At 40.7% G+C, this 26038-nt stretch overlaps 1 protein-coding gene across 2 annotated transcripts in view; it reads right to left on the reverse strand.

Moving 5' to 3' along the window:
* Positions 1–26038, reverse strand: part of LOC126252039 (target of Myb protein 1) — a 132840-nt gene that overhangs the window by 89978 nt on the left and 16824 nt on the right. For both annotated transcript variants that reach the window (XM_049952831.1, XM_049952830.1), the window contains exons 2-4: positions 10697–10866; positions 10251–10341; positions 6514–6704 (exon numbers count right to left, since the gene is read on the reverse strand). In XM_049952831.1, coding sequence (XP_049808788.1) covers positions 6514–6704; positions 10251–10341; positions 10697–10866 — 452 coding nt within the window. The remainder of the gene's footprint in view (positions 1–6513; positions 6705–10250; positions 10342–10696; positions 10867–26038) is intronic.

Genomic DNA, 26038 nt, shown 5'->3' on the forward strand with positions numbered 1-26038 from the left:
AGAATAACAATTTCTTATTCCTTCATAAATACAGACAAGCAGGACTGACCAATCTTATTCTCAAACAAGAAACAATTGAATTTAAATCAAACAAAAATGAAACAATTCAAAAATGAAATAAAGATGATTATCTCCTTAACAAAAAAAACTCTAATCCTCAACTCATTCTGCTTGTTCATTTATTTGAAGCTACAAAATGTGGATATAAAATCAACATATGTACAGGAGATTTTGTACCCTTACACAGTGAGACCGATGAAGAGGGAATGTATGAGTTTGCATTTCCATACTGCTATCTTTAAATTTTCCAATCTTTTCTTCCAACATTATGATGTTCATCTTCACTGCAGTGTATACTTTACTATGAATATTTTAACCCCTCCATTTTAAGGCACCTCCATTGAATTACATTCCTTAACAAAAAGATCAAAAGCACTTGCTTTCATCGAAGTTTATCTCAAGTACTCTTCAGAAGTCTTGAAGAAAGTAGTTTCTCCTGTTTATGAAGAAAAGAATATTTGACTAAATTGATAGGAGACCTCAAGCAAGTGAGAATAAAAATCAATAACTTATGCCTGACAGACTCTGAAATGCTTGAAAAACTGAAGGAAGTGTAGATATGCCATGAACAAGTGACAATGCATATGCACCAACAATGGACAATGACTATCACTTTACTGTATTTATCACAAAACTTTTCTTGTTTTGCAAGTGGGTAGTGGATGAAGAATGTTAAAATAAAATACAGAATCTGCGTAACAAAATTTACGGCAGTGAGATTTTTTGGGAAGATTTAAGATTTTATCGAAAGGATAGGCTAAAGGGAAATGGAGCTGGTGTATTTGTCACAGTAGGTAAGAATTCAGATCCACCGAGATAGAACTTGAAGCTGCAATTGGGCTTATTTGGACAAGACTCAGTATATGGGATGGGCATAAAATTGTAATTGAATCTTTCTATCAGCCATCTGTCTCACCTAATGATATAACTGAAAACTTTAGAAGAAACCTCAGTTCGCTTGTGCTTAAGTTCTCTAATCACACTGTAATCATTGGTGGGGACTTTAATCATCCAGCAATCAACTGGGAAAATTACAATTTTGTTAGTGGTGGACCAGTGAGCATGACGTGGTTGTGGCAACCTATGACTCAAGTTTAAAAGAATAGTTGAACATGCACTGTATAGGTATGTACTCAGTAGAACAGTTCATAACAGGAGGTGCCCTCTGTGTATACAGTCACTGTAAAGAAACTTCTAAATAAACAGAGACTACCGCATAATAAATGTAAAACAAGGAATAGGGCTATAGATAGAGAGATGCTGAGTGAAATGTGTTTGAATGTCAAGGGAGAAATGCATGAAGCCTTCAATGACTACCATAGCAGAATATTGTCAAATAACGATCTTTCACAAGATCCACAGAAACAACACATGTAAAGGCTGTTAGTAGCTCCAAAGTTTGTGTTCAGTCACTTGCGAATAAGATAGGAACTGAAATACAGAGTAGCAAAGCTAAAGCTGAAAAGCTTAACTCCATTTTCAAATGTTCATTTACAAAGGAAAACACAGAATTGCCCCAATTTAATCCTTGAATGACTGAAAAGTAGAGTGAAATAAGTGTTAGTGTAAGTGGTGTTGAGAAGCAGCTGATATTGTTAAACTGAACAAAGCTCCAGAGTCCGATGGGATGGCTATCAGATTCTATACTAACTTTATTAAATTGAGTCAGCACCTCTTTTAATTATATTCTGAGCTCAAACATAATGAAGTATCTTGAACAGAATGACCTCCTCCATGCCAACAAGCACAGATTCCAAAACATCGATCATGCTAAATGCAACTTGCACTTTTCTCACATGACACACTAAACCTTTGCATCAAGACAATCAGACAGATGCAGTATTTTCTGATTTCCAAAAAGCATTTGATTCAGTACCAAATCTATGCTTATTGTCAAAAGAATGATCATATGGGGTATCAAGCAAAATTTGCAACTGTACTGAGGATTTTTTTGTTAGGGAGATTGCAGTATGTTATCTTGGGTGGACAGTCATTGTCAGAAGTAGAAGTAACTTTGTGGGTGCCCCAGGGAAGTGTGTTGGAATGCTTGCTTTCAATTTGTACATTAATGACATTGTGGACAATATTAATAGTAACCTCAGATTTTTTGCAGCTCACACAGTTATTGACAGTGAAGGTCTGCCTGAAAGAAACTGCATAAATATTGTCAGATTTTGACAAGATTTCAAAGTTGTGCAAAGATTAGCGACTTGCTTCCAAATTGGGGAAAAAAGGTATTCTATGCCTTTCTAGGGATATGAAATGTAATGATCAAATAGGCTCAGCCGTGGGTAAAGCAGGTGGTAGACTTTGGTTTATTGGTAGAATACTGGAAAACTGCAATCAGTCCACAAAGAATATTACTTACAAATCATTCGTGTAACCCATCCTGGAATGTTGCTCATATGCGTGCAACCTGTACCAATTCGGGGATATTGAACATTTATAGAGAAGGATAGAATAAGTGGACAGTCTTTTGTCTGACCCATGTGAGAGTGTCATAGAGATGCTGAAGAAATTGGGTTGGCAGATTCTTGAAAGACAGAGGTAAACTATCCTGATAAAGTCTACTAACAAAATTTCAGGAAGCAGTTTTAAATGATGATTCTAGGAATGTATTACAACCCCCTATTTATGGGGGGACAAGACAAGACTGGATTAATTACAGCACACACAGAGGTATTTAACCAATCATTCTTACCACACTCAATATGGGAATGAAATGGAAAGAAACTCTAATAATTGGGCCTATGGGGTGTCTCTCTGCCATACACTTCACAGTGGTATGAAGAATATACATGGGTTAGATAACAATTATAATTCATAATAGACTTCATTTACACACATTCAAAACATTATATGCTTTCAATATAACTGCCTCACATCTCGATCACTTTCCCCCCACAGGGGCAGAAGGCATCGTACATCAGGGCGTCCACCTATTTCGATGTCTTGGAAGGACCACCCTATGGCATAGATGATGCCTTCTCTTGTGTTGTAGTGCATTGCCTTCTCCTGTGTTGTAGTGCATCCCATGAACAGGTTCCTTCCTTTGGCAAACAGATCGTAATTGCATGGACTCATATTGGGTGAATATGATGGACGTTCCAGCATTTCTTTCCCGCATACACAGGAGCTCCTGTACAGTGTTCGCCTTGTGGCACCGTACACTGTCAAGAAGAATCACGGGATGCAGTACCAAAAGAAAACACTATTGGGAGCTCCGACCTTGCACCACTTCCATCTTGACCTCCATTTGTCATTTGTGTTTCCTAAACATACTGTTAGGGCACTTGAACTGGCCTCACTTTCAGGCAGTACATACAGAAACTGGCTCAGAGACAGCTATTGCCACTCATTGCACTCCTTCAGCTGGCCTTCTGCTAACTAGTTTTTACCCAACCCATGTAGATGTACTTGTAGAGAAATAAAAGTGACCAAATTCAACAGTACAAACATCATTACATTTGAAGAATCTGTTGAAGTACCAGAACAATTCTGAACACAAATAATTAATTAAAGTCTAAAGTTATTAATGCTGATTAAATAGGATGCAATTACGAATCATCATACACTCACGGGACTTCTTGTGATTGAAAACAGACATTGCTCAAAAGAGAAATTTGGTGAAAACAATGCATTCTTTTACTGCGCAATAACCTTTAATGTTCCCTGCAGAATTTCTGTCACACAGCTTCCTATGCACACAGGAAGCTGAGGATAAATTTGGGCTGAGGACTGCCAAAGAAACTGAAAGCTTGGAGGTATGGTATAGAAAATTGAATTCAGAAAAATTACCAGAAGAATTCTACATATAATATTTTGAATCCATAATGAAACCATGTATCAAAGAAAAAGGTTTTTTTTGTTACTTGCAGAACCATGGAGCAGTCAGACTGACAATCCACTACACGACAAAGTATTTATGGAAAGTACTGGATAAACTACGTACACTATGAAAATTATTCCACTGAAATGCACTTTACTATCAGCCATGTGACAAATATTTTTATCATCAGGAAAAAAAAAACCTCTTAAGAGCATGCCTGAATTACTTCAAAATAAATGTGAAACTGTTAAATGTGCAGTAGTGGTCAAAATCCATTCAATTGTTAATTGAATTCTGTATGCCCTGGCGTTCAGTAACACGGTATGGATCAAAGTCATTTAATGAAAACATAATATTTCATTATGTTAATGAAGTGTGCTTCAATATGAATTTGTTAAAGAAAAATGTGACTGCAGTAAGGCACCATTTATATTTGGTCCATGGTAGGAGAAGAACTAATGTTTTCGGTGGTTGTATGATGATTAACATCCAAAAATATTTACACCTTGTAATGAAAAATATTTTTTTTCTATCAACATACTGGAAATTCTAAACCTTCAAGTATTACAACAGACATACAAAAATAATTAAAATCATGTGGGCCAAGATTCCAAATGCAAAAAAGAAGAATAAAAGAAGGAAAATATGAGAGCAAATAAAAAATTTAATATGACAATAAAATGACATAATTAAATAAAAATAATAATGTCATTGCAATAATGATTTAAAAAAAAGATGGGACCTGATGGGACTCGAACCCAAAACCTTCAAAATACCAACTAAAAATAGCTTAACCATTAGGCTACAGTGCTGATTCAATGATCATCTTTTTTTTTCCATGTGAATTTTGGTTTCATCAACTACTCACAAATGACGGCCTAACAGGGTGAATGCCTGCAAGGTGCGATACCTGCGAACCAAACTTACACTACCATATACACTATGTGATCGAGAGTATCCGGACACCCCCAAAAACAAACATTTTTCATATTAGGTGCATCGTGCTGCCACCTACTGCCATGTACTCCATATCAGCAACCTCAGTAGTCATTAGACATCGTGAGAGAGCAGAATGGGGCGCTCCACAGAACTCACGGACTTCGAACGTGGTCAGGTGATTGGCTGTCACTTGTGTCATACATCTGTATGCGCGATTTCCACACTCCTAAACATCCCTAGGTCCACTGTTTCCGGCGTGATAGTGAAGGGGAAACGTGAAGGGACACGTACAGCACAAAACCGTACAGGCCGACCTTGTCTGTTGATTGACAGTAATTGCTGACAGTTGAAGAGGCTCGTAATCAGTAATAGGCAGACATCTATCCCGACCATCACACAGGAATTCCAAACTGCATCAGGATCCACTGCAAGTACTATGACAGTTAGGCAGGAGGTAAGAATACTTGGATTTCATGGTCGAGCGGCTGCTCATAAGCAACACATCACACTGGTAAATGCCAAATGACGCCTCGCTTGGTGTAAGGAGCATAAACATTGAACGGTTTAACAGTGGAAAAACTTTGTGTGGAGTGACAAATCACGGTACACAATGTGGCGATCGGATGGCAGGGTGTGGGTGTGGTGAATGCCCGGTGGACGTCATCAGCCAGCATGTGTAGTGCCAACAGTAAAATTTGGAGGCGGTGGTGTTATGGTGTGGTCATGTTTTTCGTAGAGGGGGCTTGCACCCCTTATTGTTTTGCATGGCACTATCACAGCACAGGCCTACATTGACGTTTTAAGCACCTTTTTGCTTCCCACTGTTAGAGAGCATTTCGGGGATGGCGATTGCATCTTTCAACATGATGGAGCACCTGTTCATAATGTACGGTGGAGTGGTTACATGACAATAACGTCCCTGTAATGGACTAGCCTGCACAGAGTCCTGACCTGAATCCTATATAGTATCTTTGGGATGTTTTGAAATGCCGACTTCGTGCCAGGCCTCACTGACCATACCTCTCCTCAGTGCAGCAGTCCGTGAAGAATGGGCTGCCATTCCCCAAGAAACCTTCCAGAACCTGACTGAACGTAGACCTGCGAGAATGGAAGCCGTCGTTAAGGCTAAGGGAGGGCCAACACCATACTGAATTCCAGCATTACCGATGGAGGGTGCCACGAACTTGCAAGTCATTTCCAGCCAGGTGTCCGGATACTTTTGATCACGTAGAGTAGGTAATTCCAAAAAGTCAGTCGCCTCGAATCTCCCCTTGTAAGTCAATTCAAATGTCATATGTTTCCTAAATATGCCATGTTTCTCCCACTATACTGCTTCAGATGAGTTATTAAATCATCTCTAAGAACCTCTAAGTAAATAAATTAACTCCCAACTTAATTTTCTCCCTTCTGTAGTACCTTGGCATGAGCAATGCCTCAGTCACACATCAAGTCGTAATTTTAGCTCACGGCAAATTTGCATAGTACTGATGTTATGAAAGTGAATCAATGACACTGACCCAAAATAATAATTATTAACTTATATTGCCATTAGTTATGTGTGGTATTAGGGTTAATGTTATCTAAATGATTCTTTCAACATGAGAGTCACTGAGTATTATGGAAACAAAAATAAAATTGTGTTTCATATTCAAGTGAAGTAGTAAATTAAAAAAACAAATATTTACCCTTTGAGGGGTATGAATGGGGGCCATTGTGTCCAAGTCTGTCATTGGAAACTCTATTCCTTTCTGCTTCAGATCATGATAGACTTGTACTACTCCAGAAAGTTCCGTCTGGTGCCGGAAAGCATCTGCCCAACTCTGTATTAGACTTAGGACCTTCTCCTGTATTGCCGTAGGTGGATCATTCTTGGGACCTGTAAGCATCCATCTTACAAATCTATACACACAACTTACAACTTTGCTACTAAAAATAACAAATTCTACCTTGTATCTGCTAAATGCATTTCTTAAGGAACTGAGATGAGTATATCTACACTGCAGGAAAAAGACAGATTGCTACTTACCATAAAAAAGACACGTTAAGTTGCAGACAGGCACAATTAGAAGGCACTTACACAAAGCTTTCGGCCACAGCCTTCATCAGTAAAAGAGAGACACACACCATTCATACACACAAGCAAACAAACCTCATGCACACATGACCACCAACTCCAGCATCTTGGGCTGGAATGCAAGTATCATAAGGGTTGCAAGCAGCAATCTGGAGCAGGAGAGGGAGAGGGAGGGGGGGGGGGATAGTAGTGTACGGGTGGGGAGAGAGATGAGCGCTGGCTGGTGGAGTGTGCAGTGACTAGAATGCCAGCAGGTGCTGTGTCGGGATGTTGTGGGGTAGGAACGTGGGGGAAAAAAAGGAGCAAAAACGGAGGGGAGTGGGAAAAGATAGCAGATGCATTGGCTGAGGGCAGCAAATAAACAGGGTGGGACATGAGAACGGAGAGGACATGACAGGGCAGAGGGGGAGGAAACTGTTGGGTGGAGGGTGTTGGGACAGTATGTTACATTAGGTTGAGGCCAGGAATGGAGAATGTATTGTAAGGATGATTCCCATCTGTGCAGTTCAGAAAAGCTGGTGATGGAGGGAAGGATCCAGGTGGCTCAGGTAGTGAAGCAGCCATTGAAATGAAATGTATTATGTTCAGCTATATGTTGTGCTCAAGGTGGTCTAGTTTGCTATTGGCCACAGTTTGGGGGTGGTTGTTCATCCTGGTGGACAGCTGGTTGGTAGTCATACCAATATAAAAAGCTGTGCAATCACTGCAGCAGAGCTGGTAAATGACATGGCTGCTTTCAAAGGTGGCCCAGCCCTGATGGGGTATGATAAACCTGTGATTGGTTTGGAACAAGAAGTGCTGGGTGAGTGGAATGGGCAGGTTTTGCACCTGGGTCTTCCACAGGGATATGATCCTTGTGGCAAGGTGTTGAGATTGGAAGTGGAAGTTGCATAGGGATGGACTAGGGTGTTGTGGAGGTTGGGTAGGTGATGGAACACCACTTTAAGAGGGATAGGAAGCATGTTGAATAGGTTGTCCCTCATTGCAGGGCACTTTGAGAGGTAACCAAAGCACAACGTGTCTGCAGCTGACATAATACACTTTGCTTCAATGGCTGCTTCACTACCCAAGCCATATGGATACTCTCTCCACCACCAGTTTTTCTGAACTGCACAGGTGAGAGTTATCCTTACAACACATTCTCCACTTTCGTAACCATCGCGGCCTAAACGTAAGGTAACATACTGTCCCCACACCCTCCACCCAACAGTTTCCACCCCTCTATCCCATCATCTCCTCCCCATTCTCATGTCCCATCCTGTTTATTTGCCGCCCTGTTCTGCCAATGCTTCCACCCGTCTTTCTCTGCTCCTCTTCTACATCTACATCTACATGACTACTCTGCAATTCACATTTAAGTGCTTGGCAGAGGGTTCATCGAACCACAATCATACTATCTCTCTACCATTCCACTCCCGAACAGCGCGCGGGAAAAACGAACACCTAAACCTTTCTGTTCGAGCTCTGATTTATCTTATTTTATTTAGATGATCATTCCTACCTATGTAGGTTGGGCTCAAAAAAATATTTTCGCATTCGGAAGAGAAAGTTGGTGACTGAAATTTCGTAAATAGATCTCGCCGCGACGAAAAATGTCTTTGCTGTAATTACTTCCATCCCAATTCGCGCATCATATCTGCCACACTCTCTCCCCTACTACGTGATAATACAAAACGAGCTGCCCTTTTTCGCACCCTTTCGATGTCCTCCGTCAATCCCACCGGGTAAGGATCCCACACCGCGCAGCAATATTCTAACAGAGGACGAACGAGTGTAGTGTAAGCTGTCTCTTTAGTGGACTTGTTGCATCTTCTAAGTGTCCTGCCAATGAAATGCAACCTTTGGCTTGCCTTCCCCACAATATTATCTATGTGGTCTTTCCAACTGAAGTTGTTCGTAACTTTAACACCCAGGTACTTAGTTGAATTGACAGCCTTCAGAATTGTACTATTTATCGAGTAATCGAATTCCAACGGATTTCTTTTGGAACTCATGTGGATCACCTCACACTTTTCGTTATTTAGCGTCAACTGCCACCTGCCACACCATACAGCAATCTTTTCTAAATCGCTTTGCAACTGATACTGGTCTTCGGATGACCTTACTAGACGGTAAATTACAGCATCATCTGCGAACAACCTAAGAGAACTGCTCAGATTGTCACCCAGGTCATTTATATAGATCAGGAACAGCAGAGGTCCCAGGACGCTTCCCTGGGGAACACCTGATATCACTTCAGTTTTACTTGATGATTTGCCGTCTATTACTACGAACTGTGACCTTCCTGACAGGAAATCACGAATCCAGTCGCACAACTGAGACGAAACCCCATAGGCCCGCAGCTTGATTAGAAGTCGCTTGTGAGGAACGGTGTCAAAAGCTTTCCGGAAATCTAGAAATACGGAATCAACTTGAGATCCCCTGTCGATAGCGGCCATTACTTCGTGCAAATAAAGAGCTAGCTGCGTTGCACAAGAACGATGTTATCTGAAACCATGCTGATTACGTATCAATAGATCGTTCCCTTCGAGGTTATTCATAATGTTTGAATACAGTATATGCTCCAAAACCCTACTGCAAACCGACGTCAATGATATAGGTCTGTAGTTCGATGGATTACTCCTACTACCCTTCTTAAACACTGGTGCGACCTGCGCAATTTTCCAGTCTGTAGGTACAGATCTATCGGTGAACGAGCGGTTGTATATGAGTGCTAAGTAGGGAGCTATTGTATCAGCGTAATCTGAAAGGAACCTAATCGGTATACAATCTGGACCTGAAGACTTGCCTGTATCAAGCGATTTGAGTTGCTTCGCAACCCCTAAGGTATCTACTTCTAAGAAACTCATGCTAGCAGCTGTTCGTGTTTGCTCCTTTTTTTTCCACTTCCCTGTCCCACAACCTCCTGATGCTGTGCCTGTTGGCATTCTAGTCCCTGCACACTCTACCAGACAGCGTTTCTCTCTCTCTCTCTCTCTCTCTCTCTCTCTCTCTCCCCCCCCCTTTGCCGTACACTACTATCCCTTCCCCTTCCCCACCCCCTCCATACTGCTACTTGTGTCCCACGTGATAGATGCATTCCAGCCCGAGATGCTGGAGTTGGTGGTCACGTGTGCATGAGGTGTGCCTGCATGCGTATATGAATGGTGTGTGTGTGTGTGTGTGTGTGTGTGTGTGTGTGTTTTACTGATCAAGTCTGTGGCCGAAAATTTAAGTAAGTGTCTTTTAATTGTGCCGGTCTGCAACTTAACGTGTCTTCTTTACAGTAAGGAGCAATCTGTCTTTTCATATTTTATTGATATTCCTACCTGGAGTTTCTATTGTTTGAGATGAGTATATGTTACTTACCAATCAATTTTACCAGTTCCTGGACAAACTCCTTGTTGCATGCTAGAATATGGAACCTTTTGCCACAATTTTTGACACAGGTCTCTAATACCTGAAACACGCAGTACAGAGAGTATGGTAACATTGATGAATAGCTCAATGACTAAAAGTTTCCCTACAAAAATGCACTCAACAATAATAATTAACTATGTCACACAGCCTATGTGAGAAGAGAGTTTGAATAAACTTCTGAAATTAGACATATGGTTGGGAGGTGAGGGGTTGAGGGTTTTGGTGGGGGAGAAAGTGGGAGGGGAAGGGGGACAAGCACGCATGAATAACAGAACAACATTGTACAATCACACTTCTGAGAGAAGGACTACACATTCATGAATGTGTATAAAAAATGCTTACACATACTGTAATCAAAATCTGTAAATAAAATTGAAATATTTTTTCAGACTCACCGTCAGAGTATACATCACAACAGTGTAATTCTTCCCTGCATTTTGTTGCAGACGTTTACGAATAGCTTTAATAGCATCTTTTGGTCCATCTTCTGTGTCATTTATTATGTCACATATTTCCATGTTAAGTGCCCAATTCTCTGAAGCCAATGATGCATCTGTTGCCTGCTCTGTTGAAATATAAAATAAAAATTAGGAGGACCATTTTCTAATGAATGGTGTGATACAATAATTTATTATGTAATTCAAATGCAAGAAAATCACAAATAATAATGAATTAGACTCCAATTGCTCAGTAGTCCAGTACCTGGAAACAGGTAAATTTGAAGAGATTTTGAAACTGAATGCTGATGAATAACTTCATGCCACATGACCTGATATGTCAATCTCATTATCCCTCCTATAAGTTGCTTGGTACTTGCAAAAACAGATATAGCCTGCTAGGGACACAGCCATGATTGTAATTAATATTCAGAAAAAGCAGCCACAGTTGCACATGCTAAGTCACCTTGTGTTTGACTGTGGTACTGAGTGGGTGCTTTTAACTCATTTATGAGTTTCCACCAGTGCAAAGAATATCTGATGGTGCTTGCACCTGACGAGTGAAACTGGTTATAGTGAATAAAACTGTACATGACCTGTGACTGTTTCAGTTGAATATTAATTTTTGGTACTTTTTGAACTAATAACACTGTACTGTGATATGTGCAAACTCCCCCTCCCCCATCCAAAAACAAGAAAGATTAAAAATAAGAACTCAAGTTCATTCCTCATCATAGCATTACACACACACACACACACACACACACACACACACACACACACACACAAAATCCTGATACCGCTGATCCCTCCAAAAAGCAACTTAGGAGTACAGCACTTTTCACTCAGTATTACCCTGGTCTTGAATGTATTACTCATCTACTTTGACAAGGCTACGACTTCCTAAAATCATGCTGTGAAATGAGGTCCGTTCTGTCTGACATTCTGCCCATCACACCCAGAATAGCTTTTTGTTGTCTTCCCAATCTCGATAAATATCCTTGTCAGACCCTATGGTCCTTCTGCACTGCTCTCCCAACCCTACAGCTCCTACCACTGTGACCATTCCCACAGTAATGCCTTATGAATCCTCCTGGCACCACTTCTAACAGCCCTGTAACTGATGAAACATATACTATCAAAGGCAGAAACACCTGTGAAACAACACATGCAGTATACCAGCTGTTACATAAACACCGTTTGACTTTTACTTCACCATGACTACCACCAGGTTATCAGTTAGGAGGAATGGGCATAGGGAGAGAGCGTTTACTGTCAACATTCAATATGTTGCTGCAGAGCATGCTCTATAACATGACAGTCATGACTGCGGCGCCTGTTTCACCACACATGGTATCTGTATTCTTTCCCCAGACACCAATTTCTCAGAACTCCACAGGTGGGAATTGCTGCTATAACATGTCCTTGGTTCTCGCCACCCATCTGGCCTTAATTTATACTAATGTCTTAAGATTCAATATTTCTTCTCAGTAACCATTCCTTTCTTTATTCCCTTTTAGTTTTCTATATCTTCCATTTTCTGACCTATTTATTTTTTGCTGCCCCCCCCCCCCCCCCATTACATAAAATGCAGTTAGCGTTTCACTCTCATTAACTTTTGCACAATGTTTTTGTTTTGGCAGTAATCTCTGTCTTGTATATTGCCCTATCTTCCACCTATAAGTTCTCAGCTTTCCAAATCTCGTTCAGTGCAGTTCCCAACAATCAGTCTTTCCTTCTCATCCCATCTAGTAAGTCTCCCCTGACCCAAGGTTCAGAGTGATTTTTCTGAACTGTACCACTTTTCCTAAACCTCACCAGTCCTTTCCCTTCACCCTTCTTCCTTCCCACTAAACCCTTTTGCCAGAAGGAGTAGCCACTGGCTCCAAAGCTTGCAAACTTTAATATCTTTGTATGTGTATTCTCCTGCCACCACTTGGAGAGCAGATTTTTTATCTATCCAATTACATTATATTTTCAAAAACTGATTATTTTCCTAATGAATACTCTGACAAAGAGTATAAGTCCAGTCACTGAGCAGCAGTCATTACTAACTTGTTATCTTTTACTCACTACTTCTCCACCATTGCACATAGTAGTCCATCTTTGTCTTTCCCTTTATTCCATATCAAGGATTTTCTATTACTATTTTTGTAGTATTATAACAATGCCACACATCAACCTTTTTCTTACAGGTGAAGCTAAGCAACACAATGCACGCACCCCACTATGAGCTTTGCCAAATTGCACTTGTTGAAAGTATCAGCGGCAAGCACAAACAGTAGGAATAGAATATGAAAGTTCTTGTAATAACTGAGTAAAATTGAAATGAAGGATAGGTATAGGACCTGGAGCTAACTAGGAACTTCAAATGGCTTTGTAATAGAAGTTAGGTATTTACTAAGTAAAGCAAGTTTCAATCTGAACATTAATTTGAACATAACAGTCATTTACAGTTAACCTAATAGGATACAGGACTCGTATGTCACATGACTGTGAACCAGCACATGCAATTTTATGGTAGACAATTAAACACAAAATGCAAACCAAGGTGCACTTGACATTCTTCACTAACAAAAAGCACTGTCACCAGTAAAGGATATATGTAGGGTCGGAAAAAATTCTAGGCTCAATCACAGACTAAAAACAAAATTTTTATCAGTAACCATAAAAATGAAAATTCACTAGAGATTATTTGCTTTTTAACAGAATTGCTAGTCAGTAGATACCTTCACAAAATGAAACATTTATGACTGCTGATAGACCCATATTAAAGTACCCACACTAACCTAGTTTTCAGAATTACTAGTTCCTTCTTCAGAGACGAGACAAGAAGTAGTCTGGAAAGGTTAAAATTGAAGGGCAGGTCACTCGGACCCAAGGACAAGGCGAACTCAATTGTTGTGAAGACTAGGGAAACAAAGCTGCACTGGGAGGTGTCTGAGTAGGGGGTCAATAATCATCTTGTATGGAATCCGGGACTCATCAGGTAACCTGTTGAAATCCTATGTAACTAACAGGAAGATGGACCATAGAGTATCTGTTGTATTTCACTGGGAAGTTAATCATTATATGGGATTCCTCAGGGTTCTACCCCCCCCCACCCCACGTTTCTGATTTATGCTGACACCTGCTCACAGCCTGAATAGTAACGTAATTCCTCAACTGGCTCCAGCACTGTGCCTCAAAATTTGTTGTCAACAGAAACAAATGCAATAATCTTCAAGGTCCTCAACTGGTTTGTTGTCAAGTCAACTTCATTTAGTTTTGCTGTAGTGATAGAGATCCAGAGGAATTACAGTGATGAACAATAAACAGCAGTTACAGAGAATAAATAGTGCTAAGTTTTTCAGTCAGTCTGGAGACTAAACTGGAAAAATCATATACTTCAGACACTGAAGAGACTGAATACACCCATTTATGTCTTAAGAATATTTTATAGCACTGATGAGCAACTCATTATGCTTAAGTCCATTATATTATCTTTTAAGGAATTATTTTCTGGGGGAACTCGTCTCTTTCTGAAAACATTTTCACTACCCACAGCAGTATGATTGGAATCATCTGTATAGTGAGTCCAAGGACCTCTTGCCACAGTTTTTTTTTCCACAGTTAGCAATACTCACCATTGCTTCTCAAATATTGTCTCAGTTATGTGACTGGATTTGCGATTTCCTGTCAGAGAGGTCACAGTTCATAGTAAATGACAGAAAGTCATCGAGTAAAACAGAAGTGATTTCAGGCGTTCCCCAAGGTAGTGTTATAGGCCCTTTGCTGTTCCTTATCTATATAAACAATTTGGGAGACAATCTGAGCAGCCGTCTTCGGTTGTTTGCAGATGACACTGTCGTTTATCGACTAATAAAGTCATCAGAAGATCAAAACAAACTGCAGAACAATTTAGAAAAAAATATCTGAATGGTGCAAAAAGCAGCAGTTGACCCTAAATAATGAAAAGTGTGAGGTCATCCACATGAGTGCTAAAAGGAACTCATTAAACTTTGGTTGCATGATAAATCAGTCTAATCTAAAAGCCATAAATTCAACTAAATACCTAGGTATTACAATTATGAACAACTTAAATTGGAAAGAACACATAGAAAATGTTGTGGGGAAGGCTAACCACAGGCTGCGTTTCATTGGCAGGACACTTAAGAAATGTAACAGACCTACTAAGGAGACTGCCTACACCACACTTGTCCGTCCTCTTTTAGAATACTGCTGCGTGGTGTGGGATCCTTACCAGATAGGACTGACAGAGTACATCGAAAAAGTTCAAAGAAAGGCAGCACTTTGGTATTATCGCGAAATACGGGAGAAAGTATCACAGAAATGATACAGGGTTTGGGCTGGAAATCATTAAAAGAAAGGCGTTTTTCGGTGCAACGGAATCTTCTCACGAAATTCCAATCACCAACTTTCTCCTCCGAATGCGAAAATATTTTGTTGACACCGACCTACATAAGGCGGAATGATCAACACAATAAAATAAAGGAAATCAGAGCTCGTATGGAAAGATATAGGTGTTCATTCTTTCCGCACACTATACGAGATCGGAATAATAGTGAATTGTGGAGGTGGTTTGATGAACCCACTGCCAGGCACTTAAATGTGATGTGCAGAGTATCCCATGTAGATGTACATGTAGATGAAAACATATTTATCTCTCTTGCACATTTTTCCAAACATCCCTAATTACTATGGAAGCAATGCAAAAAATCCACATGCATGATGTCAGATTTAAGAATTACATCCATTATGCATTTTAAAAAAAAATCTGTGATGGGCGCAAATGTACGTTAAGTGTGCTTCCCACTGAGTTTAAACAATTAAGAAACTGGGAACCCAATTTCTAAACTAAATTAGCCAGTTTCTGTTGGATAACCTCTTTCTATTTTACTGATGAGTTTTTGAATGTGAGATTACCAAAATACATGAGTATCATACACAATTTCGTGTTTTGCAGTGTACCATGTATTATATATAAGATGATGTTCTCATACACCTGCTGTTTAGTCAGTGTATATATTACTGTAATGATAGACGAGTTTGTGAATACAAGCATATGAAATAAATGGTGGTGCAAGGGATAAAAATGATGGAAAAGGAGGCAGCAGGTGTATGGATGTGATACACAGGTGCCGGAGCTGATTCGAGGATTTTACTGATGAGTTTTTGAATGTGAGATTACCAAAATACATGAGTATCATACACAATTTCATGTTTTGCAGTGTACCATGTATTATATATAAGATGATGTTCTCATACACCTGCTGTTTAGTCAGTGTATATATTACTGTAATGATAGAAGAGTTTGTGAATACAAGCATATGAAATAAATGGTGGTGCAAGGGATAAAAATGATGGAAAAGGAGGCAGCAGGTGTATGGATGTGATACACAGGTGCCGGAGCTGATTCGAGGATAAGTCAATTATTATTTACAATTTAGTTACATTTTTGTTTATTTTGGTAGTACTGTCATTTTACATTGATGACACATTCTTTGTTTATTTGTTGTTATATCTTTGCAATTTTCAAGCTGCTAGGTTAGTTTCATTACTGCTGCCCTGCTGTTAATCATGGCTGCTCTGCTGTCTATTTGCACCAAAAAAGAGCAACGTTCAGTGATTGGTTTTTTGTGGTCGAAAGGCGCATCAGGGGCTGAAATTCATCGAAGACTTTCGGTACAGTACAGGAACAGTGTTTTGCCACAACGGTGTGTCTACGAATGGATTGAAAAATTCCGAAATGGTCGCACAAGTGTTACACATGATGAAGGAGCCGGACGACTGTTTACTGCCACAAACGAAGAAACCATTAAGCATTCACGTGAAACGATTCTCTTAGTAAGACGAATAACTATTGACGAAGTGGCACATTGTTTGCAAATTAGTCAAGATTCTGCCTATGAAATCATCCACAACAGACTTCGGTTGCATAAAGTTTGTGCAACATGGGTCCCAAAACAACTCACACACTTGCATAAACAAACACGCTTGGAAATCTGCAAAAAGCATTTGGACTGCTATGGTAACGAAGGGAACAACTTCTTAGACAGGATCATTACTGGTGACGAAATATGGATCTATCATTATGAGCCGGAGAGTAAACAGCAGAGTATGGAATGGAAACAACCAAATTCGCCGTGCAAGAAAAAGTTTAAGACCCAACTTGTGTGGAAAGGTGCACAACAATAAACAGTGTACATTACAGTGAGATGCTTAATGCCAGGCTAAAGCCTGCAATTTGAACAAACACCGAGGATTGCTGTCAAAAGGTGTTGTGTTGTTGCACGACAATGCCCGTCTGCATACTGCTGCCCACACTGCTGAAATGCTCCAGAAACTAAAATTTGAAGTACTGGATCATCCTCCATATAGTCCCGATCTTGCCCCTTCTGACTATCACTTGTTTGGTCCACTCAAATAGGCATTAAGGGGCTGTCAAAGCAATAAAAGAAGCGGTGCATTCCTGGCTCACAGCTCAACCGAGAACCTTGTTTTTTGAGGGCATCAGGAAGCTGGTACAACGATGGACCAAGCACGTTAAACGCAAGGAGACTACGTCGAAAAATGATGTTCTTGTAAGTTTCCTATTTGATTACAATAAAATTTTATAACTATTTTGCGGATAATTATTGACTCACCCTCATAGTTCGTGTGACACACGTGACAGTGACATCATGGAGGCGTGGATTGAGAGGAGGTGAGGATAGGGGAAGGGAGACTGTTGGGTAGAGTGTGTGGGTACAGTGAGTTAGTTGAGACTGAGGTCAGGAGGATTAAGGGAGTGAAAGATGTGTTACAAGGATAACTCCCATCTATGTAATTCAGAAAAGCTAGTGCTGGCAGTTTCCAGATGCACGAATTGTGAAGCAACCACTGAAATTAAGCATGTTGTGTGTAGCAGTGAGTTCTGCAACTGAATGGTCAGCTCTGCTCTTTGTAACAGTTTAGTGGTGGCCACTCATTGAGGTGGACAGATAGTTGGTGGTCATGCTCTCATAAAATGTTGTGCAGAAACTGCAGCAGAGATGATACATGAAATGGCTGCTCTCACTAGTGGTCCTATCTCTTATAGGCTAGGACAAGCCTGTGGATGGGTCGGTGAACCTGGCATATCTTGTACCTGGGTTTTCCACAGGAGTGGGAGACAGAGTGGCATAGGGATGGACAGGATGTTGTACAGGTTGGGTAAATGGCAGAATACCAATTTAGGAGAGGTGGAAAGGATTATGGGTAGATGCTCCTCATTTCCAGGCATGCTGATAGATGGTCAAAGCTGTGGCACAGACATGGTTCAAATGCTCTAGTCTGTGATGATGTTGAATGAAAAGTGGGAGGAGGGGTTGCTCCTCTGCAACTGCTTTGTGAGGGTGCTGAGAGATTCATGGATGCATGAGGATTATGTGCGGGAGATCTGTATGAGGATTAGGTTTTGGGGATAGTGCTTGTCTGTGAAGGCGTTTGTGAGGCCCCCAGCATACTGGGCAAGTGAATTCTCATCTATGCAGATATGTCATCCACAGGTAGCCAGGCTACATAGGGGCAGTTATTAAGTGTGGAAGGGATGACGTCTCTTAAAATGCAGGTAATTTGGTGGTTAATGTGCTTGATATGGACAAAAGTGTGGATGTAGCCATCAGAGAGGTTGATGTCAATGTCCAGGAAGCTAGCATGTTGTGCTGAGTAGGTGCAGATGAAGTGAACGGCTGTGGGGAAATGGGATAGGATATCTTGGCCCTGGGTCCAGATCATGAAGATACCCTGTACTCATTCCTTCGGACAGACCAAAGTTCTCAACAACTGCAAGTAACTCCTACACAGACAGGAGTGTGCCACAAGGGAAGCTATCAATTAGGTTTGAATACTAGGCACTTATCATGCTACTTTTCCAGTTCTGCTGAAAGTCGACTGAAAATCAAATCTTCTAAACAGTGAACATATTTCTGTACAATGCTTAAGGAAGTGTTACTGAAGTGAATATTGTTTTTCTGTTTACTGTTCACTGAATAATGTTGCAGTTTCTTTTTAATGAGCCAATATTTTCAACAACATATGCAATGACAAAATATGTGTACATCATTACAAAGTTGAGAATTTGTTAGATGAAAGTCAGTTTGTTTTTAAAAGATAAAGGCACCAGAGAGGCAGAAATGATGTTGGGTTTGGTAATGGAAAAAAAAAATGAAGACAACTTAATAGCATCTATTGGTCTCTATAAAACATGCTTGACAATGTAATGTTATGTAAGATGTATGGAACCCTCAAAAAGTAGGTACGTGCTACAGGAAAACATGCCACGATCAAGAGAGAACAATTAGAATAGAAAACCAAGATAGAAATGCCTCATTTAATAGGGCATAAGAGAGCAATGCAGTCCTTTATGCTTTATCATTCAACATGCATATAAAAGAAGCAATGAAGGAAATGAAAGAAAGATCCACAAGTGAGATTAAAATTCAGGACATATTTTCTGTCTCTGTCCAAACAGTATGTTCCAAGAAACTACAGTGGAAATGAAACTGTTATGCACTTTAAAAAAGTCTTTCAGTGTGTAAATTTCATACAGTAGGTGGCCTGGATCTCACAACGTGCCACACTTACTTAGAACATCTGCTGCATCTGGGAGGAGGCTCCAATGTTGCATGTTGGTCTTGCAGTGGGGCTCTCCCATCCTAACCGTGTTCAGTGCACAGGTTAGGGAACTTCACTGTCTGAGGGGCACTCTTATCTTGGGTGCATGTCCTGGGTCTCCAGTTCTGTCTCCAACTTTCCACTCTGGTGCTTCTGATGGGCACCCACAAGCGCTTGTGTTTTTTTCCAATGATATTCTTCCTGGATCACAGGTGTCTCCCAGTAGGCTGAGATGCATTCATTTATGGCTGGGAGTCAGATTCCATTTTCATCCTTTCCATATATAATGCAATGTCCCAGTAAACTTGATAGGGTGCAGCATCAATGAATGTGAAGAGTTTCTGCACTGGCATTGGCTTCAGGCATCCTGTTGCACCTAACACTGACTCATTTGTTGCTCTGTCATATTCCTTGCATGTGCACATTTCTCTAAATAGTAAAATTGTACTGCAAAAGACACATACAGTGCCGTAACTGACATCCACAACAGTCATAGATTGCTAGCCCCATTACTTGTTTGTCAGAGATCTGATAATGTTGTTCCTGGCACAGACCTTGGCTTTGGTGTTGACAGAATGCTGTTTGAACATAAGGGTGTGATGCAGGGTCAGACCTAGATATTCCAACTATGAGCTGTGCTGGAGATGTTTACCTTGTCACATCACATCTTGATTTCACCATTCTCTGTTATTGAGATGGGAAGCACAGAAAAGAGTCTTACTGTGGTTTGGCTTCAGGTGGTTAGTGCCCTAATACATTCAGTACATGTTCAAAATTGGTTTCTGCACCAGTGCTGGCTACACATATCACATTGCACGTTTCACTAACTCATTTACTGTTGTGTCCATATTCTTTGCATGTGAATGTATATTTCAGGTAGTAGTAGTATAATTATGTTGCAGAAACATATAGTGCCATAACTGACATCCACAACAGGCATAGGCTGCCACCTCCATGCCCTGTTTGTCAACGATCAGATAATGGTATTCTTGGTACAGAGCATGTCTTTGGTGTTGATGCAATGTTGTTTAAACAACTGCGCTGGAGTTGTTTACCTCACCACATGACACTGCATTCTCATTCTCACTATGCTTCACTGTTATTGAAGTGAAAAATGCAGAACCATGTTCTACTGTGTTTTGGCTTCAGATGGTTAGAATCTAATGGTGCTGTGTGTGTTCCAAGCTTGTGTCACTTTCTTGTCTACCTCTGAAAAGCTCCACCTACTGCTCTTCCCACAGAGAATAACAAATAATCTGCTGCCATAAAGGAAGGTGCCAACCACAAATGTCACACAGTGGACTCTATTCACATCATATTACTTCAGCAGCTGCTTTCTGTGGCCAACAATGTTATATGTAGCTGTGATGTTGATGAAGGCCACTCCAGTAATCTTCTTATGCTAAAATTCATCACTTTTGTGTTGCATCAGGTTTAGTGGCTGACTAGTACATGATTATCTGGGTGAGAAACCTGCTTACTGGTGTATGAATTTCTATTTCTAAGATGTTCATCATCCAGTGAAGTATCACATATTCAGCCTGAAAGGATGTCAATTATAACATTTGCTGATGCTATTCTTATACTCCATGAAAGTGTGGAAGAATTACACAACATATTGAATGGAATGAACAGTTTACTGTGCTATAAGGATTGAGAGAAAACCAAGGAAAGATAAAAGTAATGAGTAGTAGAAATGAAATTAATGTCAAAAATAATAAATGGTGGTGATATTAAACAAAGTGAGGGAATTCTGTTACCCTGGAAGCACAATAATATGTGGCACCTGGAGGAAGGAAGATATGAAGCACTGATTAGGACAAACAAAGAGAGCATTTCTCACCAAAAGAAGTCTACTAGCACCAAACATAGTTGTTAACTTCTACCGCTACATCTCTAATCTGGAAGTCCTCTTACAGCGATTGGCAATTGGTACTGCTGCTACCACTAGGGTTTCTCCCTCTCCCTGTTCCATTTGAGAATGATGCATGGGAAGTGCAACTGCCCATAAGCCTTCTATAAGCTCTAATTTCTCTTATTTTCTTGTCACTGTCATTCCGCAGAATGTATGTAATATGTTAGCTTGACTCTTCTTGGAATGTACACTCTCGGAATTTCAGAAGCAAACCTTTCCATAATACATAGTGTAGTGTCTGGAACTGAAGTCCGCTGAGCATCTCCATAATGGCATCAAGCTTACTAAATGACGCGATGACTACAAGTGTCACTCATTGTTGGAACTTCTCAACCTCTTTTATTAATCCAACCAGATAAGGTTCCCAGACTGATGAGTGACTGGTTGACTGGATATTTTATAAGCCACTTCCTTCAAGGATGAATCACATTAACTTAAGATTCTATCGATAAGTCTTAGCCCACCGTGTCTTTTCCTACAACTAGTTCCACTTTACGCCATTCCACACAATTACTCCCTGATATTCCAAGATCTTTACTGTTTCCAGTGATTTATAGCCAATGGTGTAATCTAACAATAATGAATCTCTCTGCCTATTTACAAACAATGTTACATTTCCAGAATGAAATTTTCACTCTGCAGCAGAGTGTGCGCTGATATGAAACTTCCTGGCAGATTAAAACTGTGTGCCCGACCGAGACTCGAACTCGGGACCTTTGCCTTTCGCGGGCAAGTGCTCTACCAACTGAGCTACCGAAGCACAACTCACGCCCGGTACTCACAGCTTTACTTCTGCCAGTATCTTGTCTCCTACCTTCCAAACTTTACAGAAGCTCTCCTGCGAACCTTGCAGAACTAGCACTCCTGAAAGAAAGGATACTGCGGAGACATGGCTTAGCCACAGCCTAGGGGATGTTTCCAGAATGAAATTTTCACTCTGAAGCGGAGTGTGTGCTGATATGAAACTTCCTGGCAGATTAAAACTGTGTGCCCGACCGAGACTCGAACTCGGGACCTTTGCCTTTCGCGGGCAAGTGCTCTACCAACTGAGCTACCGAAGCACGACTCACGCCCGGTACTCACAGCTTTATTTCTGCTAGTATCTCGTCTCCTACCTTCCAAACTTTACAGAAGCTTTCCTGCGAACCTTGCAGAACTAGCACTCCTGAAAGAAAGGATACTGTGGAGACATGGCTTAGCCACAGCCTAGGGGATGTTTCCAGAATGAAATTTTCTCTCTGCAGCAGAGTGTGCGCTGATATGAAACTTCCTGACAGATTAAAACTGTGTGCCCGACCGAGACTCGAACTCGGGACCTTTGCCTTTCGCGGGCAAGTGCTCTACCAACTGAGCTACCGAAGCACAACTCACGCCCGGTACTCACAGCTTTACTTCTGCCAGTATCTCGTCTCCTACCTTCCAAACTTTACAGAAGCTCTCCTGCGAACCTTGCAGAACTAGCACTCCTGAAAGAAAGGCTACTGCAGAGACATGGCTTAGCCACAGCCTAGGGGATGTTTCCATAATGAAATTTTCACTCTGCAGCGGAGTGTGCGCTGATATTACTTACATTCAGGGTGAACTGCCACACATAACAAACTAGAGAGGCCATCATAACATAATCAGCAGTGACCACAATGTGATAACATTCACCCTAACACAAAGCCAAAACAGAATGGCTGCACCACCAGTCAGCCACATACTATTTTGTAACGCAGACTGGGGCAATCAGAAGCAGTACAAGCTAAACAGCATAAATAACACAATAGACTACAAGCCTCACATATTGACCGAAATAATAAAATAATGCACAAAACACATCTACATAAACAGAAACCAATACAAAACGCACACCCGTACCATGGACAGGTGAACTAACATGACAAGAAGCCAGATGTATGCGCAAACTATATCAAGGGGCCATAAGGGACAGGGACAGATACAGAAGACTAAACTGATATAGAATATCAAAAAACATATACAAAAAGCCACTATTTGACAAATGCAAAAAAAGGGAGTGATTCAATCAACAAAAAAAGAGCAAAATATCTAGGGGGAGCCATACAAGGCACTAACAATAAAAATTAAAAACCCACTAGTTCCAAGAATGCTAAAGCAGGATGACGGTATGATGACAATGGGATGGAGAAATATGGTGCAATTCTTGTTGTATAAACTGCTCCCTGATGACATCATTGACAAAGACACACTATACCAAGCTACACTCAGAGGAGAACTACCCATTGCACATAAAGTGCCACAGTTATCTGACCATTTGTGCAATAAGAAGTTGTACTAGCAATCTTCAAACTCAAGAACAAAAAGGCACCTGACCCAGGCACTATCCATTCAGAGGCACTCAAATTACCAGCACCACTGAGCATCTCTTTCTTGACAATGTTACTGAACAACACCTAATGGCTGGACAGGGTATGTGCAGGTTGGAAAATCTCAGATGCAGTTATAATTAAGAAGTCAGCAGACAGAGATCCTTCAGATACTAAATAATATCATCCAGTATGTCTAATAAACACTCTGACAAAGGTTCAGGAGATGCTACTGTACAAGCGCCTAAAGGCTCAAAGAGCTCTCGGGGGCTGGAATCCATATGAACTTGGCTTCAGGCTCAGAAAAATCAATAGATGACGCCATCAGGAAAGCTTTGCAAATTGTCAGGAACAACACAAACAAATATGGTGTGGCCATAATGTTAGATTTACAGAGTTGTTTGACAATCTCTGGTGGCCTGCATTGTTTGTCTGGTTATGACAACTGGAGATGTCTCTTAAGACTGCAGCAGAAGCAGAGTAGTAGGACGGCAGTGTGCAAACAAAAAGTAATCAAACGAACTATCAAGGGTTGTCCAAGAAGACCCATCTTCTAAGACATAATTATTGAACCCTTCCTGTACTTACTGGATGAGGAGAATAGGACAGATGGAGCTGTTGCATATGAAGATGACATACTAGTTGCGATCTCTGAAAACAACAAAGACCAACTAGAAGAGAAAGCCAGTGGATCACCACCATACAATCTTAATCTTCTTCTTCTTCTTCTCCTCCTCCTCCTCCTCCTCCTCCTCCTCCTCCTTAGCTCCATACCATTGGAGTGGGGTCCACTTTTTGGGTCAATGCATGCCATTTCTTCTGCTCTAATGCTTCCTGTGAATTTAGGTTTCTTGATCTTAGATGTACATTTATAGTGTCTTGCCACTATAATTTAGTTATTCCCCATTGTCTATGGCTTCTGACAGTGAGACGATAGCCTGACCTGATGAAGTACGTGGTGCCTGTCTGATGTATCCATACCACTGAAGTCCCCATTGTTACATTTTTGATTGAAGCCACTCCAGCTAGCTGTCAAATTATTGTATTGTTGATGTGGTCATGCAGGGAATGGCTAATGATCTTCTGAGTATCCACACTTCCATGACATGTAGTGAGTGTTCAGCATTTTTAGGCATAGGCCAACACACAGTGCTATATAATGCACCTGGCCACACCATTGTGTGGCACATCTTTGACTACAGGTGTCAATCTTGGTAAGAGGAGCTCTATTAATTTTTGCAGTTCCAGGAAACAGAATTGTTTGAAGGTATCAGTTTTGTGGATGTTTAAACTGAGGCCAAATCTTTATAGATGATCATACCATGTTCGGACATGATGTCATACTGCAGTAATAATAATAATCTCAAGACAGCAGGTAGTAAAACAATCTACATACTATTGAAGGTCTTCTATCCAACTATGCATATTTAGAAACACAGTTTAACAACTCACACTAGTGGCAACATGGTGACCAATGGAACAAAAACAGTCGGGTCTGCAGGTGAATGGCAGTGGAGATGAAGAGGCGAATGAATAACCAACACAAGTCCAAGGCATAGCCAAGTCATCTAAACATATATAAACATATACCACAATCCAAGGGAAAATCCAAATCGAAATGTGGTCAGGCAATGTGAAAAGACTGTGCTATTCAATGGCACAATACTTGGGCTTCAGAGACTAGCGAGAAACTGTCTGCAATCGCTGGTCTGCAGTATATCAGTAAACAGTCATCAAAGGGTGGCACCACCTCACATGCTTGGCATGGTGGACATGAGCCGTGGCTGCCATCTGGAGTGTGAGTATCCTGACGTGTTCTCTCTATCAATACTCAGGCTAGGCAGGGAATCCGAATCACCCTCAGATACTAAAGAAGAGATCATTTAAAAAGGAACATCTCAGTAAATATTGAGGACATAAACATCAAACACTCTATCTTGGAGTACACACAGAGGAAAAATTAAATTTCCATGAACACATGAGGTTAACAACAAACAAAGCAGAAAAAATACTACAAAAACTGGTGAGGCTAAATTCTAGCAAGTACAGACTTCCTCTACCGGTTATACAAACATAGCACTGCACCCTCTTTGAATCAGTACTACTATGTTTTGCGACCAGTACATTGGTACAGACTGAAGCTATTTATTAACAATGCATTGCTCAGAAAAGGTCAGGGGAGTGTCTTGATCGGACTATTAGGGGAATTCGGCACCATCTCAGTAACAGCACTGTGTGTGATGCTCACAATATACCTCATCGGTACTACCATAAGATATCGGGCTGCAACATACTGGTTACAGATGCGGAGACTAGTCCAGGTAAACTTGGTCTACTTTACAAATGAATGGTACACAAGTAATGAAGGACACAGAGTATGTTATTTCCTTCCCAACACAAGGGAGTGGTTAAGAATGAATG

The sequence above is a fragment of the Schistocerca nitens genome, chromosome 4 (assembly GCF_023898315.1).
Source record: "Schistocerca nitens isolate TAMUIC-IGC-003100 chromosome 4, iqSchNite1.1, whole genome shotgun sequence".
In the NCBI taxonomy this organism is placed as follows: Eukaryota; Metazoa; Arthropoda; class Insecta; order Orthoptera; family Acrididae; genus Schistocerca; species Schistocerca nitens.